The 18012-nt window shown below is 49.2% G+C and overlaps 1 protein-coding gene across 3 annotated transcripts; it reads left to right on the top strand.

Moving 5' to 3' along the window:
- The first annotated feature begins 293 nt into the window (after positions 1-293).
- On the top strand, positions 294-17998 carry CCER2 (coiled-coil glutamate rich protein 2). 3 transcript variants are annotated; one of them, XM_084814858.1, is made up of 7 exons: positions 294-810; positions 1111-1193; positions 8422-8468; positions 9297-9390; positions 13051-13119; positions 14189-15084; positions 16261-17998. In XM_084814858.1, the coding sequence occupies exons 2-7, from the start codon at positions 1148-1150 to the stop codon at positions 16342-16344; spliced, it is 1236 nt and encodes a 411-aa protein (XP_084670984.1). In that variant the 5' UTR covers positions 294-810; positions 1111-1147; the 3' UTR covers positions 16345-17998. The 3 variants fall into 3 exon arrangements, with proteins under 3 accessions (XP_084670984.1, XP_084670987.1, XP_084670985.1); XM_084814861.1 differs by lacking the exon at positions 1111-1193 and having other exon boundaries at positions 493-810; XM_084814859.1 differs by lacking the exon at positions 294-810 and having other exon boundaries at positions 929-1193.
- Positions 17999-18012: the final 14 nt, after the last annotated feature.

Raw genomic sequence — 18012 nt, forward strand, 5'->3', positions numbered from 1 at the left:
TATTGCATCCTTCCTGTTCATAACTTGCCCAATATGTTATCCTCTGATGCAGAGAGAGCGTAAGAGAGAAAGAAACGAAAACCTGCAAGGAAAAAATTCTGTAACAAAGTCACTCCAGTTTGCTTGTCTTGGTTGTGTGTATGTTTTTTAAAAGCTCACTTGCATGAAGTTAAGCACCTTTAAGTCCCACTGAATTCAAATCCTTTCATATGCATGGGTTCAGCTCTGCAGCCTGATGCTACACAGTTTTATTCAGAAGTCAGTCCCCTTGAGTTTAATGGGCTCCTACTTCCAGATGAGTGGTGGCTGAATGAATTGCAGCAGTAAGCAGCGATTCTGCACACACTTACTCAGGGGTAAATAAATAAAAACTGAGCCGAGTTCAACTTAGTTCCAAGTAAACCTGCATAGGGTCTGTCAGCCACGTCCTTCCAGATTCTGTTTTAATTTGCATCCTTTATTCCATTAGTCAAGGTTTTTGATATCGATACTTAGTTCTTTGCTAGATATTTCTTGGAGTGGGGTGGGGTGTGTAAATGAAGCTTTCTGGAGAATTGCAATCCACTCCTGCCTTTAAAATCTTCCTCGTCCTCCCTTGCTTCCTTTTTAGCTGCAGGGTTGTATTTTTAGCTGCACATAAGAAAGCACTGAATTATTCTGACTTCCTTTACTTTTTTAAAAAAAAATCCTCTCTAGCTGGAGATACCGCAGGCAAGACCACACAAAATGATTTTGAGGCAAGGATAAATCGTGTCCAAGTATTTCTGTAGCTGCTGGGACATTTTTTTGGAGCTTCTCCAGGGCACGAAGGTAAGGAAACAATTCCACCCCCCACCCCGAATCTTCTGTTGGGAGCAGGTGACATCACTTCCTTCCCAGCCTGCCTCCTATTTAAAATCCACCCCCCCCCCTTGACTGTCTCAGATGCACCTCCGTTCAGCTTCGCTCACACACAAAGAAATCCTTCACCCCTTTGCATCCAAGGACATTCACCAGCTGTACCTCCTCCTCCTCCTCCTGTTCTTCTGCTCCTTCTCGTCTCTGGCTGCTTCCAGCTCTTCCATACGTCTCTGCTTTCATCCCCTTCTCCCTTTTCTCTCTTAAAAATAGACAGCAGAAAAACTGCGGTCTCTTTAGGATCCCAGCAATGCTTTCAGATGGAGTCTCATTCCTGCTGCTCTTCCTCTGCCAAGGTAAGTCTGCAGCGGATCAAAAGTATTTGGGAAAGTAGGAAGGAACAGAAACCTCTTTATAGTTAGAAAAGTAAAGGAAGCGTGATTTTCGTATGCCCCCAGCCCAACCTTCAGCATCAAAATCTTTTAAGAGAAGAGATTCCCTCTGCAGTTTGATCCTCCGAAGTTTCCACTTTTTCTTCTTCTTTTCTGGTGGTGGTTTATTCCTAGGCAATCTTTTCATAACACACAAGCACCTCGCACACACTCCTCCTCCTCTTTGGTTTTCCATGTAGAAATTAACTTGGGTGCTTGCTCATCTCTGGTTTTCTCCTTGCTTTGGGTATTGAATCTAGATCTTGTCCCCATGTTAATGTTGGTCAAGAAAGATTATCCCTCTCCTGCTGTGCCCAAAGAAACCTCCTGGTCTCCTTGCAGAACCCGGAACAGATGAGATGCTTGCCAGAACTGATGCTAATCTCTTTGGGGTCCAAATTCCTTTTGAGAGCTGTAGTGTTGTTTGTTCTTGGTGGGAAAAACTCAGCATCTGCTGTGACATGTGATTGCTCGGTGTAAGTGCTTAGATACAGCGCAGTATATAATACATCAGCCTTCCCCAACTTGGTGCCCTCCAGAGGTGATGGACACCAATAATCTCCAGCCATCACGGGTGGTGGGAGTTGTAGTCCAACACCTCCAGAGGGCACCAGGTTGGGGAAATCTGTACTGCATCGTTTCTTACAACCGGAAGAAACAGAAGGACAGAAATAATTCCAAGTTGACTTTTTCACACACACTGTTTATGACCATCTCTATTTGTTTGTTTTTAATGTTCTGTAATCTTTCCCCATTACGAACTTGATTCTTTCTCTCCTCCTGCCTGCCCACAATCCTCATATTTTCTACCTTCTTTCCCTTTTTCCAGTCTATCTCTTTGTTTCTTCTGTTTGATGGCTCCTTTTCAGATCTGTGCCTTTTAAATGCCATCTGGAATATAACAGTAACAAGCTGGTGTTTATATTAGTTTCCCCCCTCAACTAGGGGAAAACCTCTCATTATCATAAGCTCTCTTTCCCCCCTCTTTCCTTGAGGGCAGAATCGTGCCTGGAAAAATGCAGCACAAAGTAAAACGGTCTTGAGAGAACTTTGATTGAATTCCAGTCCTCTAAGGATTTCAGGACCTTGGACAGCAATTCCTCGGATTTGTCCTTTCGCTCCAGTTAACAGAGGCCTGGATCCAAAGAGCAAACTGAGCCCAAAACTTAACAATTACACAGCAGGTTTCCCCACCCCACATTTGAACAGCTAATCTCTATGCCACATCACAAGCTACTTCCAACCCCCGCCTCCAGTTACTGAAACAGATTCCCATGTGGCGGGAAGGGTTTCTGGTTGATACCCAGAAGTTTAAAGACCCCATGGACACGCAGGACTAGCTGCATTCCGCTGTGGATCCTGGCCAAAAAGCTTGATTGGGGGAGGGGGGTGGCAGTGTGGTGCACTGGGCAGAGTTGTGTGTATCCATCTATCCTACAGATATCTAGATTCACATCCCAGTTCAGCCATAAAGTTTCTCGGGCATCAGAATCCAACAAAACAGGATTTCAAGGGAAAGTGTTCTAGAAGCAGTTGGTAATCATCCAAAGCTGGTTACATCGTGTGTGTGTAGAGGCTGGTGGCTCCGATGTCCGTGGGGCGGTGAATCCGCTCCGGGTTTCAGTCAGAACTCTAAAGGAGCTCTCCAAGGTGCTTCACTGAGGAATTGCTGTCCAAGGTCCTGAAATCCTTAGAGGACTGGAATTCAATCCAAGTTCTCAAGACTGTTTACTTTGTGCTAGATTTTTCCAGGCATGATTCTGCCCTCAAGGAAAGAGGGGGGAAAGAGAGCTTATGATGATGGGGGATTTCCCCTAGTTGAGGCACCTTGGAGAGCTCCTTTAGAGTTCTGACTGAAACCCGGAGCGGATTTACCGTCCCACGGACATCGGAGCCACCAGCCTCCACTGGTGTGTGTGTGCTTAGTCTTAGGAAATATGCAAAGAAAAAACACAAGACCGCCAATTTTTTAACATTACATGGTATTATATATGTGTTTTAATGGTGTTTTAAAAATATGTATGTAAACTGCTTGGAGATATCATATGAAGTGGTTGACATTAACAATAACTACACTGATAATAATATGAATCAAAATACTTACCAGGTACAGTATAGCATATCATTATACTGGTTCTACTAAACAGAAAATACAACTTTGGTTTCTCTTTTGTCCATATACGTCGATGGCGTTATAGAAATAATAATGTGCATTTTCTAAAGGATTTTTTGTTGCTGCTGTGATGGTCCATTGAGGCTGGGAAGCCCGTTCCCGCCCCGCTGCCCCCGCACCCTTGGCTGGCTGTAAGAACATTTTGGACCATGCTTTCTTCCTCTGGGGTGTTAGCAACTGCCGCTGCTAGAGATGCTGGAGGGGAGTTTCTCAAGAAGGCTCCCTCTGAGAGAACTGGATATTGGGGGAGCTTTCTCCCAGGCTGGGCACGTGTGGAGTCAAGCAGGAATCCCCCACCCCACCCCCTGCACCTGATCTGCAGGGGCCCTGGGATCTCTCTTTGCCTTTCTTTGCTGCGTAGGGCTTGGCTTGGCTCCCTGGAGCCATCCGGAGCCCCTTGCTGTGCAGCTCTTTGCCTGCAGAGGGCCTGCCCTCTGCCTGGGGCAACACATTGCAGTCTAGATTTGTGCAAGTCAGTCTGTTCAGCCTCAGGTTTCCCAGACTAAACAAAATCCCACTGTTCTCAAGATTCCCATTTGTTTGTTTGTTTATTTATTTATTTATTTATTTGCCCATCTGGCTGGTCACCCAGCCACTCTGGGCGATGTACAATTATAGAAACAGTTTAAAACAATAAAATTCTACATTAAAAACATCATATTTCTAAAAATACCCTAACCCACCCCAAATGCCTGCCTGAACAACCACATTTTTAAGGTGTGGCGGAAGCTCATTAAAGAGGGGGCATGGCGGAGTTCCCTAGGGAGGGAGTTCCACAGAGTGGGGGCCACCACAGAGAAGGCCCTCTCCCTTGTCCTCACCAGTCTAGCTGTCCTGGCTGATGGGACAGAGAGAAGGCCATCCGAGGCTGATCTTGTTAAGCTTAACACAATGTTTTCTCAAACCTCTTTGAAACTGGCTTCTTCCACCCACCCCTCTTTCTCATCCCCATCCCCCACAGCACTGGGGAAGGTTAACGCTATGTGAAGCCTGGAAACATCTGGAGATCAAGAGCTCTAGTGGAATCTCAATGTTTGAAGCAAGGGTGTAGAACTTCAGGCCTGTGGGCCAAATTCGGCCTGCCTGGGGTTCCAATCTGGTCCTCTGGACTTTCCCAGATGGCAGATCCTACTTCCCCTTTCCCCTAACCACCAGTCATATGGTGGTTTCCCAGCTTTTCTGCAGTTTTTTCCACACAGCAAAAGGTTGAAAGGCTGAAAGAGGTTCAACACCTCTGGTTGAAAGCTTTGCCTTCCTTCTGGGTGCTCTTTCCCAAGGCCCAGGCCCAGGCCCAGGAGCACAACAAACTGCCTTAGACCATTGTCCCATCTAGCCAGTATTGTTTACATCAGGGGTAGGAAGCCTGGCACCCTCTAGATGTTTGGGACTGCAACTCCCATCAGCCCCCAGCCAGCACCATCAGGGATGATGGGCATTGTAGTCCATGGACTGCTGGTGGCTCTCCCAGGCCTGCCCTGCTCCCTGCAATTCTTTGGCTGGGGATCCCAGGGCTGGAACCTGGAGTTTCTACCATGCAAAGCAGGGGCTCTGCTCCTAAGCCAGTGAGGACTGGTGACTCTGATGGCAGTGGGGTGGTGAATCCCCTCCAGGTTTCAGTCAGAACCCAAAGGGGGCTATGCTAAGGTGCTTTGCATGCAAGATCATGCAAAAATACAAGACATTTTTGCAAGGATAAAGATTCGGTTGTGAGCAGTGGAGGCTGGTGGCTCCAGTGTCAGTAGGGTGGTGAATCCACTCTGGGTTTCCGTCAGAACCAGTCAGAAGCACCTTGGAGAGCTGCTTTGGAGTTCTGACTGGTTCTGACAGAAACCCAGAGCAGATTCACTACCCCACGGACATCAGAGCCACCCGCCCCCACTGCCCTGAGCTGTGCCCTTTTCCTCAGCCTGCATCAGTTTGTGGATTGAGGAGGGATAACAGTCAGGTGGGGGCTGTGTGTTAAAAGCAGGGGCGCCTGGCTCCCCCTCCCTCCCTCCCCCTCCCTCCCACTCTTTTTGGCCCTGCTCAGTTCATACGCCATCGTGGCAGGGAGTGAGGCTGGCTAGCACAGGCAGCGGTGCCAGCAGAAGCATAAACCCTCTCCATGTCCCCGGGGGTGTTGCTGTCTGGTACTCAGGCCCCCCACCCACCCTTTGCAGGTGTCTCAGACATCCTGCTTTTACCCAGGAGGACTTGTACCAGTTTGGGAACTTTAACTAGGCCAAAGGAAATGACTCTGTCCTGCCTCCTGCGCACGCAACTCCTTTGGAAGGGCCGGGAACATCCACAAAAGCTTGGAGGCAGATCATGGGATCCAGTCTTCTGCCTGGTCCCAGGTCAAAGCCTGTGCGGCTCGGGAGGCCCCTTTCGGCAGGGGCAGGATTGCTCTATCCAGCCTGTGGCTCATGCCAAGTCAGACAAAGCAGATGGGAGCAGTCTCTCGGGAGCCTGCATGCATCCACTGGGGCGATCCAGAGGCTGTTCTGGGGCTGCGGCGGGGCTGTCAAAATCCCCGTTCCTTACTTTGTATTTTGTTACCAAGGCCGCCTTGCTGGAGAGGGTGTTGTGAACATAGGAGCCGCTGGACCAGCGTCGGCGTACGGCTGCCTGTAGGGGACAATTTCAGCAGCGGAGCACATGCTTTGCGTGCCGAAAGTTCCGGTGTCATACCTCCAGTTCGGAAAAGATCGCAGGGAGCAGGGCCGGGGGGAGGGGGGCGGTTCTGAAGAGCTGCGGAGCTACTGATGGACCGGTGATGTGATTTGGTATCAGGCAGGTTCATCTGTTCCTGTCGCCTCCTGGCATCCTGGGTGAATGATTTGGGGGGCTCCAAAGGTGATTTTGGGGTACAGAGCTGGTTGGCTCCCCATTTCTCAGCCAGGCTGGGTCTGCAGCTGTGAACTGTGTAAGGAAATGGGAACCGATTCCAGCCCCATCTCAAACGATGCACCGTCACAGCCGAGTTAAGGATAATAATTCTAATATTTTGTAGGGAGGTGAGAGAAGGGGGTGGCTTGTGTTTGACTGAGCAGTCCTCCGCTACACGGCTGCCACTCTCTCCTTGTTCTCTGTTGTTGTTGTGCTGCATCCAGCATTATGTAATCGTCTTATGCAAGATGAAGGATCAGCTCACCTGAACAACTTGGCACTAGTCTATCTCCCTAAGCCATTAGACTCTCTCTCTTTCTCTCTCCAGCCTGTTGCAGGTGGGCAGAGGATGTCTAGAGCATCTCCTGGAGTCTGTTTAAAACCATAATCTTCCCTCTTCTTGGGTCCAGACACACCCTGCCCTCACACATTAATCCTCAACCTGCACTGTGGGACCAATTCATCCTTGGCTGAAGTTTACTTTACAAGTAACAGTGTTCTTCCAAAATCTATTTGCCGGGGTAATGATGAGGCACACTTTAAAACTAGCTCACAAAACTGGCTTCCCCAACCCTGCCCCCTCCAGATGTGCTGGCTGGGGATTATGGGAGTTATACTCTGACACCTCTGGAGGGTGCTAGATTGGGGAAGGCTGAGCCTTTCTTTAAATAAAAGGCATAGATTCAGAGAAGGGGCCCAGAATATTTCCTGCAGGTGCTAGCCTCCTCTGCCAGTTTTGGCCCTGGAAGATTTTCTTCCTTTACATTTCATCACACCCCTTAAGATAGCCTTAAATCCTCTCTTCACACCAGGGGTGGGGAATCTGTAGCCCTCCAGATGTTGTTGAACTACAAGCTCCATCATCCCTGACCGGGCTGGGGAAAGCTGGGCTGATAGGACATTGATTTCCAGTAAAATTGCCATTTCTCCCCCTCCCCACCACCACTGCAGCTATGCTTCACCTACAAAATGCTAACATTTCCCTGTGTTTAACAGCAACCTGGCATACCAGAATGAAGGAGGTAAAACAATATCTATGATTCTATTTCTTGATATGGAGATGAACTGATGGGAAAAATTTGACCTGCTACATTTCTGCATTGTGGTCACTGTTAAAAGGCACAGGAGTGAGGGCCCAAAAGAAAAGAATCCAGAAAAGCTGCCAATCTTGTCTTCTAGCAGGTCTAACGACAGAATTGCTGTCAAGGACATGTTCCTTCCCGAGCAAGAAGGCGCTCCCAACTTTGCAGATCTATAAATGCTGTTCCCAGTCCTTGGCAGCTACAGAACAGCATTAGAGTCTTTCTTTGCAAGGCAATTAGGAACATGTTGTACCAGGATCAACAATGCTCTGTGCCTCCTGGGCACAATACATGTCCTTTTGAAGTCTCTCTGAACAGCTGTCCCTTCTGCAATTTTAATTTTAATAGGCCAGCTCTGGTAGGATTAAGGGGGAGAGAACAGGCAAGGACACCTGGACAGGTAATATATTGTAAGCCTCTCACTGTCATTGTCTGGCTCGCTCAGTGCATGAGAGAATACAAAAGGATTGCAAACTCCTGGGGGCAGAGACCTGCTTGCCTCTATGCTTACATTGTTCCGTAAAATGTTATGTACATTTACGGTACTATAGGCATAAAACGTCTTAACAGGAGCTAATTGGAGTGATCAAGAGCTGTTGGGTCTCCCTTGCAAAGAACCAGAGGGATGTTTACATAACACCTCAGTGGACTAGATGCAAAGCAGGGCTGTTGTACAGCATGGAGAATTTTCACAAGTGCAGCTTGGCATGCAGAAGAGGGGAAAAAGTTACCACTGCTGAAATTGCCTCCTGCACACCTTAATGGAACAAGAGTGCTGTCCTCCTTTGTACCTGGTCACCGCACTTGATCTGAGGAGCCCCGGGTTCAAGAGTCCCATCTCTTATAGATGCGTGGCTTTGAGCAAGTCGGTACCTGTCTCCTCTTCATTTTACAGATGGGAAACTGAGGCAAATACCGACCTCAGAGTGGTTGCAAGTGCAAGCTAACTGATCTTTCCTCTACGCTACAGAGATCTAGCTATCTGTGAATATTTGACAGAATCAAAAACAGATCATCTCTCCTTTTTCAGCCCTTGCACTCCCGTTGGCCAATCAGCTGTCGGAGGAAGATGAGAAGGTAAGAATGGGAAAACAGGAGAGAAAGCTGTGTGAAGTGGGTGTGTCATGTATCATAGTTAGACTGAAATAGACAAGGAAGCTACACTGGAATATTTGAGGAAGGAATGCCATGTTGTGAAGATCCAGTGCAGCCTTCCTCGACCTGGTATCCTCCAGATGTGTTGAGCTCCCAGATCCCCTTGTGCTTTGCATCTGGTCCCCTGAGCTAGCTGTGGAATTATGGGAGTTGTAGTCCAATACTTCTGGAGAGGGCACCAGGTTTGGGAAGGGCTGATCTAGTAGGTTAAAGAAGGGGTGATTAGGAGGCAGGAATTGATTATACCCCAGTTTTAAAGTGACAAATATTTTATGACACCTGGAAAGAGGACCCCTGCATGCCTGTGAAGAGAAATGTGGAATCTACATAAGTGTGGATGGGCCCAGTGGAACGACTCTACATGTCAGTCTTAGTAAGGGAAGTGGGGTAGAGAAAAGCATGGGTGTGTATTACATGAAAGAGGGTTTGGGGGAAACTAAACTTGCCACCTCTTTCTGGCAGGGCTGCTGGGACAGGCAGGACTTCAAGAGGCAAAGCTTTCCCCGCAGATGTGTCTCTCTATGCTTCGACTGTTGAACTGCTGTCTGCCACAGAGCAGTTAAAGGCAGAGAAGCCTTAGATAGAAAGATGGCTGCTTGAGGAGAGATGGGTGGCCTTCCATTCTGTTTCCAGATTTAGGGGGGAAAGAGAGAGAATGAAGCTAGCAATCTAAAACAATCCCCAGATCTGACAAGGGACTACACACACACACACACACACACACACACCTCGTCTGTTTTTTTTGGCCAGGTTACTAAGTGCATCACTGAAATCCTAGCGGACACCCTCTCCAGACCCAGTCCAATCCCAGCATCCAGTGAATGCATGAAGATACTTAGGGAGGGTAAGTGGTGATGATTCACATGGCAAATCTGCTTTGGGAAGCTGTGTGGAATGACTAGGGGTGCTGGAGAAATCTGCGACTGATTCAAAGTAGTCCGGATTTCTATAAATCTGACTTGTGGATTCTGCTGCAGACCATCTTTTCCCAAATTGGGTGGATTCCTCAGATTTGCGGACTGGTTTTTTACATTTGGGGGGGATTTGTGCAAATTCACACTTGTGCTAATGCACATGAAGGCAAGTGCACATTTATGCTAATGCACACTTGCGCATGTGGAACAAAATTCTTGTATATCCATTTTAAAAATCTGATTCCCTCAGTGAGCAAACAATGGAACAAACAATGCCTGACAATCCATGAAACAGAGGTGGAATGGATTTAACAAAATCTGTGCACCCTTGTAATGACCCAAATTCTGTCAAGGGCTCCTTGGAGGCCTCTCTCAGTCTAATCCAATAGCCAAGTCCAGACACAGACAAAGGGATTCCTTTGAAAGCTTTATTCTTCTTTTACAACTTAACAACTTTACAGGTAGTAACTAGATCTGAGCAGCACAGTACCTATGCCCTAAGTTGAAACAGTTGGTCCCCGTTTGAAAAAGAATTACTGGCAGACCCCTGAACTTAAGGACTAGGGAGAGTCCCTCCCCTTTTCTCTTGGAGCCTCTGGGCGCAGCCCTTGTTTGCGCGCCAACCTGGCACTTCGCCTCCTTTCCGTGCCCTCCATCTGGCGCCGCTCTCTGCGTCTGCGTCGCGCATCTACTAAGTCTGCTATCTCTGCTTGGTCACTCCCTGGACTACTTTCAAGTCTAGGAATGCTGGTAGGAGGAATCTCCACCAGCTGTGGGCTCTAAGGAAGTGGAGCACGCTCCTCTCCCAGGAGCGACTGCTCTTCCTCAGAATCAGAACTACTCTGGGATTCTATGGGCTCAGTGTCCACCCTAACAAATTCTTTGCACAGCCCTCCTCTGACACAAGCCAGCACAGAGCTGCTCCTGTTCGTATGACAATTGCCACAGGAGCAACAGGGTCTACAAGAGCCCCGTCCTAATCTGGAGAAGAGGGAGCACAGCCCTGCAAAAGCCCCAAGAGAGGATGCGGCTGCTGCCCCTCCGGGGCCCAATTCACCCTCCCCTCTCTCACCTACTGTGGAAATCAAGGAGGACCGGAGGGTGGATTGAAACCGGCGGTGTGCAAGAGCGGAAGCTGCAGCAGCTGCAGTGCCTCAAAGCTTTGACCGTTTCCGAGTGAGGCCCAGGTGGCCACGTCAGGCTCTGCTTGCATGCTCAGCTCTCTTGGGTTAATAGGCCCTGGATTTGTTTATACTGGGGTGGGCAGCTTGTGGCCCTCCAGATGTTTTGGCCTACAACTCCCGTCAGCCCTTGCCAGCATGGTCAGTGGTGAGGGATGATGGGAGTTGTGGCCCTCCAGATGTTTAGGCCTACAAATTGCCCACTCCTGCTCTTGAGGGAGCCTAGGAGCGCAGTGTTATAACATTATCCATGACCTTCCTCTAAAGACCCCAGGCAAGTATCCAGCAAGACTACTGCACAGAGCAGGGTAAGGCAGGGAACTCAGTGACCTTCAGACGTTTTGGACAATATCTCGCATTGGATCCAGCCAGCATGGGCAGTAGTCAGGAATTATGGGAATTGTAGTCCAAACCATCTGGAGGGCCCTAGGTTGCCTACCGCAGCATAGAGCACTTAGGACATGTCCTCCAGAGCTATCCTGCGGGTGGCAATTAGGGCCGGGAAGAACAGTTGCCAAGGGCGGTGTGCAGGTATGGGAACAGAGCGTTCCTTAGAGACAGTCCCTCTAGCCAAGTGACAACACTGTACACAGGAAGCAAGTGGGAGTCCAGTTACGCTTGCCCTTAAGGCAAGGTGCTGGTAGGGTGGAGACCTTTTTTTTCAAGCAAGGGAAAGCTCCATTAACAGTCCCAAGCCAAGCTGGAGAGAGAAAGAGATTATATGCACAGATTACATGTGCATGTGCGTGCTCACGTCCAGATGTTTTGGCCCACAACTTTCATCAGCTCTAGCCAGCATAGCCAACAGCGAGGGATGGTGAGAGTTATAGACTAAAACATCTGGAGCCACCCCTGGATTATATCTTCAAAATAATGGCTTCGAGATATTTTTAAATATGTTCAGCAGTATATAAATCTATTAAATAAATAAATGTATGTATGTTATTTGGAACCTAAGCCCTGCTGGATCAGGCCAAGGGTCCATCTAGTCCAGCATTCTGTTCACACACTGGCCAACCAGCTGCCCACAGGATACCCACAAGCAGGACATGAGTGCAACGGCACCCTCCTGCCTATGTTCCCCAGCCGCTGGTATACAGAGGAATGTTGCCTTGGATACTGGAGGTGATACGTTGCCATCAGGACTAGTAGCCATTGATAGCCTTCTCCTCCATGATTTTGTCTAATCTCCTTTGAAAGCCGTCTCAAGTGATGGCCACCACTCCCTCTTGTGGTAGTGAATTCCATCATTTTAAGTATGTGCTGTGTGAAGAAGCCCTTTTTGTCTGCCTTGAATCTCCCACCACTCAGCTTTATTTGATGACCCTGGGTTGCAGTCTTCATTCGAGGTTTTTATTCAGAAGCTAGATGGCTGCCTATCAGAGACGATGCAGTTGTGGCTTTCCTCTATCAGCAGGGGGATGGACTAGACTACCTTCCAGGTCCCTCTGTGATCATGAGAGAAAGTTTTGAAGGGAGTGCCACAACCTCTTAAGGTGCAATCCTGTGTATGTTTAGACAGAAAAAAGGGGCACACTGGGAGTTGTAGGCCTTTTTTCTGTCTGAACATCCATAGGATTGCGCCCTTAGCAGCTTAGCATTAGCAACCACTGCTGTGCACAGTTTGAGGCCTGGCAGTAGCGTGCCGCTGCCTGAGCCTCTGCTGCCAAGGAACCGCCACTAAAGGGAGGTACCACAATCTCTGCTGCCTGGCAACTACCCCCAGGGGACAGAGCACTGCGGGTTTTGTGGCTTGTTAGCCACTACCAGAGGGAGACAAAGGGCCACACGCTCTGTGTTGCCTCGCAGGAAGAAGAGACATGGCTGTGCTGTGCTTTCTAGCAACCATCACCGGAGGGAGCCAGAGTCTGTGTTGTTCCTGTCTAGCAAGCACCACCAGAGCACCCTGGGCGTTGTGGCCGTGTGGCCGCCCTCGGAAGGAGGCGTGATGCTCTTGCCTCTGTGCTGTCCAACAACTGCCACTGGCAGAGCGGTGTGCCACCACAGCTTCTGGGCAGGGGGAAGAGGGAGCTATTCCTGTCTGCGTGGTAATTGCCACAGGGAACTGAACACTTTGTGAGGGCCTGTTGACACGATCAGTTCCCTCAGGACAACAGCCCTTAATTCCACCATCAAGACATTGCCATGAGCTCCACTTACCCTTGAAAGTATACCTTGCACTTGGCTTCCCGCCTGGGTTCAATCTGGACTTCGTCATACTTCCAGTAGCCCCATCGGAATCAACGGGACTTGAGTTAGTTTAGCCATGGCTAAACTAAGTCCCATTCATTTCAGGGGGTCTACTAAACCTGGATCCAACCCACGTGCCATGGGCGGTGCATTTGCATGGATGCATTCATTACACCCACTGTGATGGCCTCCGGGATGCTAACACTGTGTCTGTTTCAGATGAGAGAGTCCTCTCCATGCTTCATCACCAGCACCTCCTGACGGAGTTGGAGGAACTCGCACACCAAGGTAAAAGGGCTGGCCTGCTTCAGCCGTCTTCCTTGCAGTGATGGAAATGTCCTTTGGAGTCTGGAAATCAGCTCTTTCCTAGAGCTGGGATCAGGGCCAGCTCCAGGGCCTACTTAAGCATTTTGTTGGGTGCAGCCCTTGGCAGCTGTAGCTGGCATCTTTATTTTCCAGTTCCAGCACGTGGTAGGTTAAAAACTGCCATGTTTTCACAGTAGCAGCCTGCCCCCACCCCCGCCCCCATGCACCATGAACTGGAACTTTGGGCATGTTGCATTTTGGGAAAATCACAGAATCACAGAATAGTAGGGTTGGAAGGGGCCTACAAGGCCATCGAGTCCAACCCCCTGCTCAGTGCAGGAATCCAAGTCAGAGCATCCCTGACAGATTGCTGTCCAGCCTCGTCTTGAATGCCTGCAGTGCGGGAGAGCCCACCACCTCCCTAGGTCATGGGTCCCATTGTCATATTGCTCTGACACTCAGGAAGTTTGTCCTGATGTTCAGCCGGAATCTGGCTTCCTGTCACTTGAGCCCATGATTCCGTGTCCTGCACTCTGGGATGATCGGGAAGAGATCCTGGACGTCCTCTCTATGACAACCTTTCAGGTACTCAAAGAGCGCTATCCTATCTCCCCTCAGTCTTCTCTTCTCAAGGCTGAACATGCCCAGTTCTTTCAGTCTCTCCTCATAGGGCTTTGTTTCCAGTCCCCGGATCATCTTCATGAACCCTCTCCAGCTTGTCTGCAAATAAAGATGGCAACTGCAACCATGGTTGCCAAGAGGCCAGGAGTGGGAAGCTCAGGCTGCAGTGTCTTGCTCCCTACCTCCCACCCCAGGTATCACCAACACTGTGGGTCCCTACATACATGGTGTTGCCAGACCACCCTGGGATCATGTAGTGAAAAAGGTCCTAATACAGGGGAGAAATGGTAGCAAAGCAGCAGCAGGACTGGGGACAATGTCTGCAAGAAAGGCAGAGAGGTAGAATATTTTTCTCCCCACACACACACATAAAAGCTCTACCAACCTATAATTTGCTGCCTTCTGTCCATTTCTTGTATCCATTCCCCAGAAAATGCAAAGCATCGTCTGGGACATGAAGGTAGCCATGCTGCTTGGGAAGGAGAAGATGAGGAGCAGGAAGAAGTGAAGAAGAGGGATGATGAGCCCACCCAACAGAGAGAAACAGCCTCTGAGGAAATGTGGGAGCAAAATGGGGAAAGGAAGGGGGAGGAGCAGGAGCTCAGGGAGTATGAGAAGACAGAGAAGACTGAAGAGAAGCTGAAGGAAGAGAAGGTCTCCCAAAGAGAGGGGGACCATGAGGCTTTGGAGAAGCAGGTCAAGGAGGTGATGGAGGAGGGGGAGGAGGAGGAAGTGAGGAAGAAGAAGAGGAGCTCCTCAGAGACCTGGTCTTCTAAGGAATATTTTGGCCACGCCAAGAAGAGAGGTCCTGGAGAGCCAAAGATCAGGGAGGTGATGCTTCGTGGAAATCAGGATGGAAGGAAAAGGAATGGATTGGTCAAGAGGCACTTTGGACTGGAGGAGGAAAAGGAAGATGACCGCTCTGAAGAGGAGCCAAAAAAGTACCACCACAGAGGAGACAATGAAGGCCACCGCCATGAGGCCTGGGAGGAAGAGGAGGAGGAGGAAGAAGAAGAGAAGAAGAAAAAGAAGTCTGAACTGGCCAAGCGAGTGGCCGAGAAGGCCAGTGATGAGGAGACAGCCCAGTTTGAAGAGGAAGAGAAAGGGATAAAGATCTCCAACTCCCAGGCCCACCTCCATGGAGGCTGGAAGCCATGGCAGGAAGAGGAGGCAGAGGAGAAAGAAGGTGAGATGAGGCATGGTCACCACCGTAAACCAGTTGGGCTGGACCTTAAGAAGAGACATCAGAAGGATGCGGTCCACCCGAAGGGCAGACATCATGGCCATGAAGAGGATGAAGGTGGCAGGGAGGCTGGCCAGAATGAGGTCAGTGCCCTGCTGTATCATTTTGCATGCTGTGCCAGGTGCTTCGGTTAAGACGAGTTCTGCCTCGATAAGGCTCCTGCAGCTCTCAAAAGCTAAGCAGAAGGCCAAATTAAATGTGACTCCTGCCCCCATGTTCCCATCCAGGCACTGTACTGGTGCCCGTTCTGTCTGGGCCAAACTAAATGTTCTTCTAACTGGAGTCAATGGAGGCTTTTTGGAGCTCTGCCTGATTGGTTTCTTTACTACAGTGTAAGTGTGCATGGCTCCGATTCGGATTGGGACTGTGGCGCTCTGGGAGGTGAGAGGTAAACCTTCCCCTGACTCATATTTCTTTTGAAATTCTACTCCGCTGCATAGTGGGGGGTTAAAAAAAAAAGAAAGAAAATGTCACCATTGGAGGCAGTGAAAGCTTTCTCTCTTTTTTTTTTTAGACCCAGTCCCCGCGCGAGGTGTGTGTAGGGACGTTTTAACTCCCCTCCTGGAGCATCATGGACCCCATCCAAATTGGGGCTGCACGTTCTTACACTGCAGTAAAGAAACCAATCATGCATAGCTCCACTGTGTGTGATGAGAAGAACATTTAGTTTGTCCTAGAGGGAAGAGGGCAGCAGTGTTTGGATGGGGGCATGAGGGAGGGAGTGTTTTTGAAGACCCTTAGGATCACTTCTTAAAGGGTGCCCAATTTTCCCTGACATACAAATGCTGAGTGCTTTGGGTCTCTGTTGCAATAACTCCACTTCGAAATCAACATCTCACTTGGGAACCTAGGAAGCTGCCTTCCGCTGAGCCAGACCCTTGATCCATCCAGCATGCTATTGCCAACGCCGACTGGCAGCAGCTCTCCAGGGTTTCAGGCAGGAATTTTTCCATCCCTGCCTGGAGATGCTGCTGGGGATCGAACCTGGGATCTTCTGCATGCAAAGCAGGGGCTCTACCTCAGAGCCACAGCAATCCTCCTAAAAAATATATTTTTTTAATTAAAAAAACAATAATTTTAATAATTAATAATTATTTAATATTTAACTATGTAATATTTAATTATGTAATAATTATTATTTTATTTAATAATTATTATTTAATTATTTAATAATTAATTATTTAATTATTTTAATTTAAAAAAAAATTTGCCAGCCCAACTAACATGGCACCCTCTCGTCACAACCTCTCTCCTTCTAGGTCGAGGAACTGGAGAAGTTGGAAGAAATTGAGCAGGAGCTGAGAAAGGCTGCTGAGAAGCTAGAGGAACTGAGGAGGGGGTAACCCCTTCTGCTGTATCGGGAGCTGGGCCAGGCAGAACAAGAGACAGACAGCCTCTTGGTTAACCCACCTTCCACCCAGTCCCCCTTATTCTCATATTCATATTCTCTCTCTCTCTCTCTCTCTCTCTCTCTCTCTCTCTCTCGGCTTGGGACTGTTAATGGAGCTTTCCCTTGCTTGGAAAAAGAAGTTCTCCACTCTACCAGCACCTTGCCTTAAGGGCAAGAGTAACTGGACCCCCACTTGCTTCCTGTGTACAGTGTTGTCACTTGGCTAGAGGGACTGTCTCTAAGGAACGCTTTGTTCCCATACCTGCACACCGCCCTTGGCAACTGTTCTTCCCGGCCCTGATTGCCACCCACAGGATAGCTCTGGAGGACACGTCCTAAATGCTCTATGCTGCAGTAGGCATCTTGGGGCCCTGCAGGTGGTTTGGATCACAACTCCCATAATCCCTGACCATTGCCCATGCTGGCTGGAGCCAATAGGAGATACTGTCCAAAACATCTGGAGGGCCACAAGTTGGCCACCCCTGCTCAAGAGCATCCCCCATCACTGCTGGAAAACCAGGGCGAATCCACCTTGCCAAATATGGTAGGCCTGCAATTCCCATGCTGTGCACCAAGGCGTATATGTTAATTAAGCAAAGAAAGGTTCCTGGAGCCTGCAATGCCCACCCTGAGAGCAGGCCTGTAGCATTTCTACGCAATAGACTGCTGTGGGCTTGCTGCCTTCCCACCAGCCCTTGCAGGAATTCTGTCACATCTTTGCATTGGATGTGTTTGGATCACTGAATCCCTTCCCCCGCAGAGAAGAACAGAGCTATCCGCTCTTGCAGGAGAATGCCTGTTGCATCTCTGTGCGAGTTGCTGCTCCGGCCTTGCCTCCTTCAACTCGGCTTTTGCTGGAGGCCAGTCATTCTGCCGCTTCTCTGCACCGGATCATTCGATCCCTCTCAATGCAGCAGAATTATCCACCTTCAGGGGAGGAGGCTGTCTGTTGGGTACATGCATCAGTCTTGCACTCTTGGGGCGTTCTGCCTCTTGCACACCCCGAAAGCCAAACATTTTGTATGCGAGAGGGACTCGCGCCTCCAGTTTTGATCCATACATTCAGGGGCGCTTCTGCTACCAGAGGTTTGGGAACTGGTGTAGTTAGCTCCTAACCCTGGTCCTTGGTGGAAACACTGCCACCAGAAGGCAGCCTTACAAGATGCCCACACCCACCCGCCTGTTAAGCTCCATGATGAAAGCAGGGTCCTTTTTTAAAATAAGCTCACCCTCTCAAATAATTTGTTTTACTTTGTTTTGCCAAGCATCTGGCACAAGATATTGCCATGATAGCAACCCCCCCCTCCACTTACCCTAGGTGCCTCCAACCTATCTCCACCCCCACCCCCCGCCCTTTCCCAATCTACCGCTTTGACTGTTCACATTGGAATTGTCCATCCCTGTCCCCTTCCTGTCACTGGCCCCTTTGGGTGTCGGTGCAAAGGTGGAGCAGTTTCTGGAGGCTGCCCACGTGGTGTGGGGAGTTGTGCTTGTTTCTTTATCTGTGTGGGTGTATCAGGTTTGGATTTCTATGACAGGGGCGGGTTTTGCTTTAATCACTGCTGCAGAGTCAACTTAATAAAGTGAAGTCCAAAACAATTGACATGAACACTGGGATCGC

This window comes from Heloderma suspectum, chromosome 10 (genome assembly GCF_057233095.1).
Source record: "Heloderma suspectum isolate Gila_16-S chromosome 10, 16-S_ref, whole genome shotgun sequence".
NCBI classification, from domain to species: Eukaryota; Metazoa; Chordata; class Lepidosauria; order Squamata; family Helodermatidae; genus Heloderma; species Heloderma suspectum.